This window comes from Microplitis demolitor, chromosome 4 (genome assembly GCF_026212275.2).
Source record: "Microplitis demolitor isolate Queensland-Clemson2020A chromosome 4, iyMicDemo2.1a, whole genome shotgun sequence".
Classification (NCBI taxonomy): domain Eukaryota; kingdom Metazoa; phylum Arthropoda; class Insecta; order Hymenoptera; family Braconidae; genus Microplitis; species Microplitis demolitor.
Window position 1 is genome coordinate 5,472,504 of NC_068548.1, and position 12,959 is coordinate 5,485,462.

Below are 12,959 nucleotides of genomic sequence, written 5' to 3' on the forward strand. Positions count from 1 at the left end.
CCTTTTTAGCTCGCTAAATACCATAAATCTGAAGTAATTCAGTAATTTTTCCGGAATCCGATGGCAAAAATGCCTCATTTATTGATAAACATTCCTTCACTTATTCGAGTTGAAACTCCGACATCTTTTCTGCTCGATCTATAACACTTTTATATACCCTATATATAAATGTATGTAAGCAATTATACGTATATAAGATACTTGAGTAAAAAATTTTGCCGTGATAAATTTGCGCGTCGTAATAAGGGTGACTCGAGTCATTTGGAAGAGAACTGTAACTGTAGATATTGAGCTTCAATAGAAATTCTTTAAGCCTTATAAAGACTTTATACATATATCTATGTATATATATGTATATAAATACCTCTAACAAATTTCTACAAATATATATCTTTACTTATTTAATTTAAACATTTGTCTCTCGTACCATTCTCTACAATACAATATTGTCTAGCTATTTTATACTATGTTTTCTCTTAAATTTTCTTCCCTCTTGTTACTTATATATATATATGCCTATACAAATATTTATAATTATAAATAATAATAACTTAAAAGAGTACAAGAGGGGTTTGAATATAATTTCTTGAGAGGAAAACTTTTTAGTTTATTGCGTAACTTTATCTAACATAACTAAGCGATGTATATATATACAAAGATATAGATATATACGTCAAAATTTTATTAATTTATGAAGTAATTACTGTTGAAATATATAAGTATATTCGTTGTAAGCATTCCTTTAATATATGTATGAGATTAAATTAAATCCTCAAGTAAATTTTCAAATTTATAGCTTAATCTTGACTTCATAATAGTCTTGAGGTTTTGCAACTTCCGTTTATCAGATATAAATATTTGTGCATGTTCATATATATGTCTTTCAAAAAAATTAACTATTTTTTTTTTCGCTGACACGGCTTAACACTATTGTATATCTCGAAAAAAAATCTCTCAGAGTTTGAGCTTTTAATATTAATTTTAAGTACTTCTTTTTTCATTCAAAATTTTTGCCATGTAAAAAAGATGTTAATTGAATAGCTTTTTTTTAAATTTCTATTATAGCCGAATTTTAAGCTATTGCTTTGAAACCAGTTCTTATTTGTAGAGTAATCGTTCCTTCTTAAAATCTATAATGATTTTGTTCTATAGAACAGTTATAACTCAAATTACGTCGATTGTATCCGCTCCGGAAGTTAATTTTTTCATTTCTTCATATATTTTTGTTAATAGTGAAAAAACGTCATCTTATGAAATATATGCGTAGGACAGATCTTTGGGGGGAAATCTTCTCTACAAAAATTTTTATTACTTTTTATATTACTAAAGTGTATTGATCATAAGATACAAACAGTTGAACATTTTATAGGAAAATAAAATTTAAAAAATGGTTGACCCTGTGGCGGACCAATCCCAAAATTTCCCGGTGTTTTAGCTCTTAACAAAACACTGTTAAAAAAATTTTTTGAATTTTTAAAACATTATACATAATGCAATAAACACATACATTTGTGCTTGAAATTTCATTGCGAATTTCATATAAAATTTAAAATACACGTTTTTGAATTTTCAAGTATATGCTTTGGATTTTTAGATACATGTTTTTTAATTTTCAAATACTTGTTTTTAATTTTTAAATAGATGTATTTGAAAATTTAAAAACGTGTATTTTAAATTCTATACGATATTTGCAATGAAATTTCAAGCACAATCGTATGTGTTTATTGCGTGATTCAAACATTCATCAACAGTATATATGGTTACATCAAAATTGAAGATTATTAGGCATATCAAGTTATAAAATGTTTAATGATAAACTTAAGACTTTAGCATTTTGTAAATTGTCATCATTTCTTCACAAACAACATTATAATTTTTTTTTTAATAAGCATTGTTCTTAGCGAGTCATCATATTTTTTTTTATTAAACGTTTAAAGCAGTACAAATTTAACAAATGGTTTAAAGTTAAATCACATAAAAAAATTTAAATCACTGTTAAATTAGTATGTTTATTAACATTGTGCTATATTATACTATATATTTCACACACACATACTCCTTGACTACTGAACGCGCAACATGTCATGCTTAAAAATTTCATGTACAAGCACTTGAATTTTAAAATGAGTATAATGGAATTTCCCAGCTTGATTATTAAATTACGTACATTAAATTTCAAGCTTTTTTTTATTGAAAATGCAATTCAAATAACTAGTTATGAAAATTCAATTCTTTTTGTATAATAATTTTCAATTTATTTTCAACAGTAGTGCTATGATCGATTTCAAGATCTTGACATTAAAATAGAAATAACTAGAAAACAATGCGGAATTTCAAAAAACTTTAACAGAGATAATTTGTAAGGAATATAATTGTCTACAAAAAAGATCCTGTGACATTTTGTGATAAATCCTTGAAATTTTGTATAAATTTGACTTCAAGCTCCTACTTTTGAACAGAGAGATTTATCAAAAAATAATAAGCGAATTTTTTTGTAGAGCTTTCAACTCCTAACGAAATTATATCTTGAGCTTATCTGTACAATGAACCATTGCCGAGGTATAAATTACCAAACTTAAAAATTTTCTTCCCATTTGTTATTTCAATGGGAAATATAAAATTACGATGAACGACCTCTAAATATATATATTAGTTGAATAAACCAATAATTATAATTATAATTACGCATTTGGTACCTTTTTTTTCTGTAAATATTTGGGGAATGTGTGTGTTGTGTAGAAGTTATGCTAAATAAGAGGTATGTTGGTAATAATTAAGCTCGTACTTTAGGGAACAAGCTTCTTAGAGGTTATCTTAGCAAGTATAAATTCCCTCGTCGACATTTAATGAGCGAATTATGCCGTCAACTTTTGACATGAGAACCTAATCTTATACTGTTCTTGTGGCTGATATTAAACCCACTCAATTTGCTTCAAACTGTTATGTATGTAATAATAATGTTTGCAAGGTCACTGTGTAGACTAATATATATTACAAAAAAAAAAAAAAAATAAATAAAAAAAAAAAAAAGAAAACACGGCAATTGGTAAATTGATAGGTGATTTTTTTTTTAAAACTTGAACTTTTTTTTTTATTGAAAATTTCTGAAAATGTCAGCAAAAATATTTAGATCAAAAGATCTACATAGATCTCATTAAATCTACGATATTATGCTCAAGTCTAAAAATGTTTATTTCGGGTAACCGCAAGCCTTATATTTGAAAAAAAAAAAAAATGATAAAAAAGACTTATTCTCTGATATAAATTTTCTGTAAATAAAAATTTTAATTTAAAAAAAATTATTTCAAAAAATTTTTCTATTTAAAACTTACAGTGAATATTTATAATTGCTGATATTAATTACAATTTAATATAACAAAAATCTTTGAAAAAATTTTTTTATTAAAAAAAAAAACTTTATCATATTTAGCGTATATTATTTACTGGAAATATTAATATTATATAAAAAAGAAAAAATAATAAAGTATCTCATTTCACCGTAAAGCGTCATGGGGGCGTGGCAGTTGGATAGGCACGACTTGCGTTATACCGTCCAATCCGCGGTAACGTCGCGCGTCCTTAAACGCCGTTATACGGAAAAAATATTGACCGCACGGATATCCGTGCGGTCCATTTGGGGGTTGTAGAGATGAAAGGTGGATGTAGTCTGATACTATGTACATGCCTGATACTGTTCAACCTCACTACTAAAAAATCCCTTCTACCCCCAAAACGGGGTAACTAAATAGCCCCCTCACGTACGGGATCATTAGACCTTTATCCTTAGTACCGAACAGTGAGCAGTGATTCGACATCATTATCTTATCTTATAGTGAGTGACATTTTCCATAAAAAAAAAATTTTTTTTCGTGTTGTGTTTATTAACAAGTAAAATTTAAACCCTCTTATATTAATATTTTGTAAAAAAAAAAAAAAAACGGTGTAAGTCCACGTTATCTTGGTGTTAAAATAACACTGGTAGAGGTGTTAAAAAAAAGTAGTGTTCTTTGAAGTATCGGAAGTCGAGTTGTATTTCAAATACAAAAAAATTGATTATTGTTTCAAAAATTAATGATACGACTAATCTAAAAATTTATGGAGAAATCGAACTAATATTTGTTCACAATTACATGTTAATGTTATTGTACAAAATATGAGACAGATTTTTACGATTCCAGTCTCGTTGCAAACTAAATCTGTGAGAAAGATAAAATAAAATTATCAATGATTAATTAGTCATCTTTAAATCAGTTATTTTCTTATAAAAAACATCAGAGTTATAATAAAAATAATTATTATATTGTTCTTAAGCATTTAATTTGATAAGTGATCAATAATTTTAGCTATTTATTAAGTTTAATAAAAGTGACATTGCTTATTTAATAGCTAATGAAATTTTTTTTATTTCAATTAACGATAATTAAAACATTTATACTGACACTTTCATACTTCAATTGGAGTTAATTTGCTCCGCATGTACACCGTTTTAACACCGGTTGATTAACACCGTAACACCGATGTGAGTTCATTTTATCACCGCTTTTTTTGAAGTGTAATGTCTTGAACACTTGTTATAAAATATAAAAATAAAAAGAAAAGCATCATAAACCATGATGGATACTTGCGATCCATCGGCTCATACTTATGATGATTCATCAGATCGCAGTGAAAGTAGTAATTTTGATTCATCAAATAATCATCAAATATATAATTATAGTCCTAATTTAGATCCTAAACCACTTACTGGTTTAAATTTGTCTATTTGCCGTAAAACAGATTCAAATATTACTAGAAATAAAGATGTAAGAGATACTCATCTGGATATAAGAGATTCTCATGGTCTTGGACATGGACCTGGATCTGGTCAAAAATATTTACCGACTAATTATTCTCAATTTGATGATTTTAATTCACGTGATTTATCATTAATTAAATCTAAAAATTTAACATTTTTAGAACGTGTTGGTCATAATACTAATGAGTTAAATTTAGAACCGACGGCTGTTGAATCATTATCATTGTGTATTAATCGTGATTTGGATAAAGATAGTGTTTATAGTAATTTATCAAAAACAAGAAGACAACAAAAGTTAATGGGGATAGAAAGATTTAATGGTAATATGGATAGAGAATTTAAAGAATATGGATTGACTAAAAATTATAATTTGATGAAGGAATTCAATTTTATGAATGAACATAATCATCATCATAGAGATGGAATTGTTAATTTGGCAAGTGAACGATTGGGTAATGTTGGTTTATTAACTGGTAATAGAATTATGGAGTCAAGTGAGTTTAGGAATCCTAGTTTAGGACCAGTACAACGTACGAGTCCAAATGTTGAAGCTAATATCAGTAATATTGCCGTTGATGGCAGACGGCATTTATTGAATTCGATTGATTTGACGCAAAATATTTCGGCGCTTCCTAATCGATTGCAAGTTAATATCCATCAGCAACAGCCACAACAACAGCAACAGACAACTTCGTTTACTATTGATGCTATTTTGGGGAAAAATAACCAGAGGGAAAAATATCAAAGATGCTCGACGACGATGAGGAAAAATTCTAGACAAGAGTGTAAGTACTTTGTTTAGTTTTTTTTTTATTTTTAATAATGATTGAGAAAATTTTTTGAGACTGATTGGAATTATGCTCTCTGATAATGAATTGATAAAATTTTTACTGATATAGGCAGTGGTTTATTTTTTCGCTGCTAATTTATTAGTTTGTAAAATTAATTAGTAAAAATATCATTAATTGAATTAGTAATTTTAATTTTCACTAGTTAATTAACTAAAATGTAACTATTTTGTCAGTGGCTCAACTTGTCATTGATAAATTTTTATTCTGAGCAATCAACCAGTAAAAAGTTAACCGATTTACTTGGTGAATTAATTCTGTCACTATTAAATTTGTGAAAATTATCACTTTATTTATCAACTACTTTTAATTTATAAGTAAAATATTTCCTAATAATGCATCATTCACTTAAATATTTTGTGGTCATTAATTTGATTTTATTAGTAATTTTAAAATACTATAATTTATTATAATAGCTATTTCATCAGTTAAATGATAATTAATTGACAAAAATAATTATAACTGCTCTCTAAACATAAATTAATGAAAATAAGTGAATATTCACTAATTTATGTTTAGAGAGTGATACATAAATATATGACTCAAGACTATACTTATGATTTAACAGCACAATAGATAGAGCGATTGCTCAGTGACCTTAAGGTTTCGTGTTCGAGTCCCGTCGAAAAATTAAAAAAAAAAAGTCTTATTTCAACTGACACTGTCAGTGGATTATCAGTCAGTATTACCAGTAAATTTCACTGATGCGGTCAGTGATTTTGTCTTACTGAAGTGATCAGTGAACTTCACTGATCACTTAGTTATCAGTTCATGGAAATAAAAGGTGATTTTTACTACTTAAACTAGTGATAGAATTTCACTGATTCGTTCAGTGATATAATTTTACTTATTCATCTAAAGAGTGTTCACTAATTCTGTGGTATATTTATGCATGGAAAAAATAGTAAATATTCACTGTGACTCAGTGAAAATACATGAACTCATTTTTAAAAACTATGGAATCATACTCTCGAGAAATGAATTAGTGAAATTCACAGCGAATCAGGGGATAGACTCTGTTTCTCCAGCTATAATTCTACCACTAATTTAACCAGCGGTATACTTATAGACTATAAGTATATAAGCTATAAGTTATAGCTGATTCCCTGTGCATATTCACTAATTCGTAGTGAATCTATACTCCGGGTATATAACAATTCGATTCATTAAATTTTTAAATTGTTTGTTGCTTTAACTTTTTATAGAAAAAGTTTTTCTCTTAACTAAATTTTAAGATATTTTAAAAACTCTTCCAAGTTCAGTACGACAATATCCTAAAAAGTAAGTTTTTCATATTTTGTATAAATAGCGCTAAATTCAAATTTATTTTAAATAACAAATTAACATCAAAAATATATATTTTAGTGAAAAACCATCAAAATGATATCGAATATAAAAAATTCGATTACATTTACATTTAAATTATTCATGAAGAATTCAATGGAAATAATTGCTGTCGATAATTTTTATTGGTCTTTATTATAGTTTGAATCATAAAACAATTTCAATTATAAATAAATTAAATTTAACGATTGCATTGACATTCCCGCCTTTTTTGAAAATAAAAAAATTGTCATTTTTTTGTTTTACATGAACACACTAGACAGGCAATGCTCAAATGAATTCAATTAATTTGTAATTAATTAAATTTTCTGATCGATATTACTAATTGGTTATTCAATAATTACTGTAATGACACTTTTGTAAAACATGTGTTTGATTAATTATGCGCCAATGGCTTACATGAACTACCCCGTGTTCATGCAAGATATTGATTAGCGCGTTAATATTAAATTAAGTCCATATAATAATTCCTATAAATTAATTTTGACTAATGATAATTTTCGGATAATTTAATTTCCATTATCATTTTTTTGAGGATCATCGATTTTGACTATTTATTTAATTAAGCATACGAACTTTAAAAAAGAAAGTTGGCTAATTATTGCTATCAGTCCGACTTAAAAAAAAAGACTTTTATCAGATATTGAGATTTTAGATTATTTTCAATTGAGTTTCAAATCAAAGCATCAGATTGAAATTCGATAGAACTTATCAGAACAATCGGAATTTTTAATCTTGAATGGACTTGCACAAGATTACATACAAAAGACAATCTTGTAGCAGTTTTGTCTCTAATTATTGTTGGATTAGCAAGACTTTGCATTTCGGAAATTTTCGGTTTCTACCCCCACCATTCAAATTTGATACCTAAGGCATGCGCTTTGATGGTGAGGGTGAAAAATCGAACATATCCGAAACGCAAAGTCTCGCTAATCCAACTATAATTTCTGCCCCAAATTTACTCACTGTCACAATACACCTTTAGCTGTTTTGAGGTTAGTTAAGTTAGAATATTGTGGTAGCAGTAATAGTATCACACATGGCTCGAGTGGCTCGCTACGGTAGCCACACAGATTTTTACTAGAGTTAATATATAGAACTTTCTCTTACTCTCTCTTTCTCTTTCTCTCTTTTAATGAAATTCATCTGATGATATAATATAGTCTCTAATATTAAAAAATAAAGGCTCAAAATTTCTGGGATCATAGCTACAGAAGATACGGAAGTAAACGAACACTTCTCCCACATTTTTATAAGAAATGATAAGGGGTGGGGGTACTCTACATACTTCCAATCACAATAATTTTTTCCCATGTAATAAGAATCTAATGAATTCTAATTATATTATAGGCCATCAAGAGTTAAAAAACAATCCAGTATCGTCATGCTCACGAGTTGTCAATGATTTAAATTTAAACAATCCTGGAAAAACGAAACGTGTACGGACAATATTCACCGCTGAACAATTAGAACGACTTGAAGGAGAATTTGCTCGTACTCAGTATATGGTTGGTCCAGAAAGACTATATTTAGCTCACTCATTGCGTTTAACTGAAGCTCAAGTTAAAGTTTGGTTTCAAAATCGTCGCATTAAGTGGCGTAAAGTTCATCATGAACAGCAAACGCAACGTGTTAATGAATTAAGACAACGTTCACTGTCCTCAGTAGAAGACGATGATTGTAAAGAACCTTCTGAAGCTGGTGAATGGTGAGAAATCGTAACCAATAATAATAATATTAAATTAATTAATTAAAAACAATTTAAATTTTAAATATTAATATATCACTTGTGTTTTTTTCTTAAGTTTTATTTAAGAAAATTTTACTATAAAAATGTGCAATGGGCTGAAATTAATTTTATTAATATATATAAAAACTGTGATTATTTAAAATTGTGTATATAATAAGAAATATATAATTAATTATCAATAAAATATATGCGCCCAAATGGCTGTGGAACTTATTTGTTTTAGAATAAATAAATTTTTTAATAATATAATTATATTCATAGATTATTCAAAACTAACATCTAAAAATAAATTTGAAAAATAAATTTTAATTTATCATAAGCAAATAATGAAACGCGGGCCAAATAAGACACAATTTTTAGAACAATTCGTTGTTTTTATAATCATTGCCCTTCTTACCTCAGCCAGCTTTCCGGTTTATAGTAATGGTACATGGAAAACATGGCTTTTTTTTTTTAATTTACGTGTTGGTAAGTTTTCAATGTTGACAGAAAATTTCACAATGTTAGAATAGTGCTTGCTTATTCATAGGTTGACATAGTAAAAATTCTTATGTCATTATCCTGTAAAAAAGTTCTTATAAAAACATAAGAATTATGACTATATTCACATAAGAATAATTCCTATGCTATTATTATACTGATTTTTCCAATGTTAAAATAAAAAATTCTTGATCATATCATCATAGATATTTTTTACTGTGTCATATTAGGAATTTTTATCATACATAAGTATAATTTCAATGCTACTATAGCAGTTTTCTGAGTTGATTTCGGATTTAAAAATTGTGCCTCATTTTACCCTGGGTATATCTGTGTGTATATATATATATATATATATATATATATATATATATATATATATATTAGGGTGGGCCAAAAAAAAACTCATTTTTTTTTCTTTAGTTGGCGTGAAAATATTGTTAAAGATGATGAAAAAAAAATTCTGGTAAAGTTTGAGCTCTTAAGAAAATGAAACAGATGATTTTCAAATGAACCGTTATCATAGATAAAGGTCCAAATAATTAAATAAAATATGTCATTCGATGCGTAAAGTTATTATTTATCGAATGAAATGCTTCCGGTTCGGAAATTTCAGTTTATACCTGAGAACGGCTCATTTGAAATTTCCATTTGCTAATGTAAGCGCAACAAGGACCGTTTCGTTTGTTCACATGTGTGTGAGAAAGAGAATAGATGGCAAACCCTCTTAATATAAATATTAAGAGGTGGCTCATCGGGTTTTTTTAATTCCCATTTAAATAACATGGAAAAAAATAATTTTTTAGTTTGGAATTTTTTACCTCGGCGATGGCTCATTGTACGAATAAGCTCAGCATACATTTTCGTAGGGAATTTAACGCTCTACAAAAAAGTTTTCATATAATTTTTCGATAAATCCATCTGTTCAAAAGTTATTCGAGCTCGAAGTCAAGTTAAAGTAAATTTCGAGATCTTTTTACTTTTTCGGTGAAACTATTGGACTTATCGTAAAATATCATAGAATCTTTTTTGTAGACAATTTTATTTCTTAAAAATTATCTCTGATAAATTTTCTTTAAATTTCGTTTTTTTTCTTAGTTATTTACATTTTAATGTCAAGCTCCTAAAAAAGTAGTTTTCTGATCGATTTCAAGAACTTGACATTAAAATGTAAATAACTAAGAAAAAAAACGAAATTTAAAGAAAATTTATCAGAGATAAATAGCGTTAGATAACTAAAAAATATAAAACTAATTATGAAAATATATAATTTCTATCCTGAGGAAAAATAATTTTTATGTAATTAAATTTACTCATTTGAAAATTTTGTCTTCATTTATCTTTACAAATATTCTCAAGTAGATGTAAATTTCTGTATATAAAATTGAATTTTCTTTTTAATTTGAATTTTGTAATTTTAAGAAGATTTCTGCGAATTATCATTATTAATTATAATGTATATTCAACAGCTATTAGTGTACAAAAAAATTCATAACCATCATTATTCATAATATATATATTTTTTTAATACTAATAATGTAATATTTATGAGAAATAAATAAATATGTGTATATATATATATATATATATATATATATATACGTTCAAATTTGTAAATATATTATAGTCATATAAAATTATTGATGTTTATGAAAAATTACGAAATTTAAATTTTACTATTGGAATTTGAATTTTTTTTTTTTTTTAATAATATTTGTATTGAAATTTGTTCATTCAAATTTTTATAATTCAGAGGATCATTCAATTAATTCATTCGGAGAAAAAAAAAAATTTTTTTTAAAACTTTGAACAGGATTCAAACTGCGACTTTCAAGTTTATGAACTGCCAGTACATTTTACACGCGGTTACTTTTAAACCGTTGAGTTTACAGAAAATTTTATTTATTCAAATTCGTAGAGAACTCAATAGGCAACATCATGTTTTAACAACTTTTCTTATATTTCAAATATTTTACAAGATATTTGCATCCAAATAAAAAAAGTTTCTAATTCAATTAAAAAAGTGACTTAAAATTTATGTTACTTTTGATTCGTTAATTTAAAAAACTGTTAGTAAACATTTTTTATCTCCGTTCTCATAGCGTTAATTAATTGATAAACACAATATCAATGTATAGTAATTATAATAAAAAAATTATTAAATATATACTTAAATATTAACTTACAATAAAAAAAAAAAAAAAACAAAAAAACTTTAATAGTAATAATGATAATTATATATTACTAAAGACCAAATTTTTTTTTTAAATGAATTTATCAATGTATATAAAAAATAATTTATTTAATAAATTGTATAATTATGTCAATGTATAAAAAAAATAAAATATATATGTATAAAATTAAACCCTATTTTTATTATGTAAGACCTTCAAAGTTTATTAATTTAATTATATAACAAAAAGTTATAATAAATATAACAAAATTTGAAGAAAAATAAAATTGAATATTGGCTTCATATGTATGAGTATATAAAGTAAAGTGAGACAAATAGTACAGAAGAGAGATGAATATATATATATATATATATATATATATATATATATATATGAGATAGAAGAGGAGGGTGAGTTACCCCACAAAGGCAGTGGGGCTCTTTTGATTCGCGAGCTAATTGGAATGCCGTGGATGCCAACGATGTTATATATATGCATATATATATATATATATATATATATATATATATATATATATATAGAGGGTAAATATAACCCGTCGTAGAAGTCCTAGTCTTGTATATACTCTATACCTTTTGAAAACGTAAACGGGCGGAGCTTAACACCATATATATATATATATATACCGTAGTTGCGTTATGAAAGCTCAAGCTATTTTCTAAAGCTCTGACTTTACTTTTACCTTATCTTCAAATTTATATATATATATATATATATATATATATATATATATATATATATATATATAAATGTTTACTACAATTTATCTTAACTCTCTCGACCCTCGACTTAAAAAAAATTTTCTCAATTATTATATCTTCTTATATTTTTAATAAAGACTTCAATTGCGGTTGCTCTTTTGATATTTATATAATATTATTAAATACCTTTTATATCAAATACATTAATGTATATAACTTTATAAATTGAATTATGAAACGAAAACAATTATGTTAAGTAATAAATAAATAAAATTTTATTAAAATTCTTTTGACATTACCATTATAAGTTTTGTAATAATAATATTTAGTCAAATATAAATGAAAATTTTTATTAACGTCAATTTGGCTGTGACCGATATTCGTGTCTTTCATTTAAAACCACTTTCATTTATTGCAATCGTATTGTTATTATGATTTTTCATTATTAAACACAAGTTTTGATTCAAAGAAAATTATTTAATTTAATACTTATGCCTTTGATGATTAATATCTTCTTGAATATCAAAAATATGATTAAATGTAAAGATATATAATTTTTAGCTTATTAAATTTCCTAAAAATTTTATTTCATTGAAATTTTTCGTAAAATCAATTGTTAAAAAGTTATAGCCTTTTAAATGTTAACAGACTGCAGTAGCTCGTAAACTTGAAATTTGCGGTTCGAATCCTGTCTTGGGTTTTTTTAGTAATTTTTTTTTTTTAAGTAATAAATGAATTAATTAAGTATACTAGATATTTGTTAGATAAGTCCTTAAGTATTTGTGATAAAAAAAAATTTAACGGTGGTTTATAATTGATGTTGATAAATCGATTTATGGTTAGAAA

General features: G+C 25.9%; 1 protein-coding gene across 1 annotated transcript; it reads left to right on the plus strand.

Moving 5' to 3' along the window:
• The first annotated feature begins 4,610 nt into the window (after positions 1-4,610).
• On the plus strand, positions 4,611-8,699 carry LOC103580942 (homeobox even-skipped homolog protein 2). Its single transcript, XM_008562894.1, has 4 exons — positions 4,611-4,863; positions 4,957-5,089; positions 5,213-5,580; positions 8,338-8,699. The coding sequence occupies exons 1-4, from the start codon at positions 4,611-4,613 to the stop codon at positions 8,697-8,699; spliced, it is 1,116 nt and encodes a 371-aa protein (XP_008561116.1).
• Positions 8,700-12,959: the final 4,260 nt, after the last annotated feature.

Excerpts from the sequence above, each read along its gene's own strand:
- LOC103580942 (XM_008562894.1), top strand. The coding sequence starts at position 4,611 with ATGATGGATACTTGCGATCCATCGGCTCATACTTATGATGATTCATCA. Across the intron at positions 4,864-4,956 it reads TGGACATGGACCTGGATCTG|AACGTGTTGGTCATAATACT; the intron begins GTCAAAAATATT and ends TAACATTTTTAG. Across the intron at positions 5,581-8,337 it reads GAAAAATTCTAGACAAGAGT|GCCATCAAGAGTTAAAAAAC; the intron begins GTAAGTACTTTG and ends ATTATATTATAG.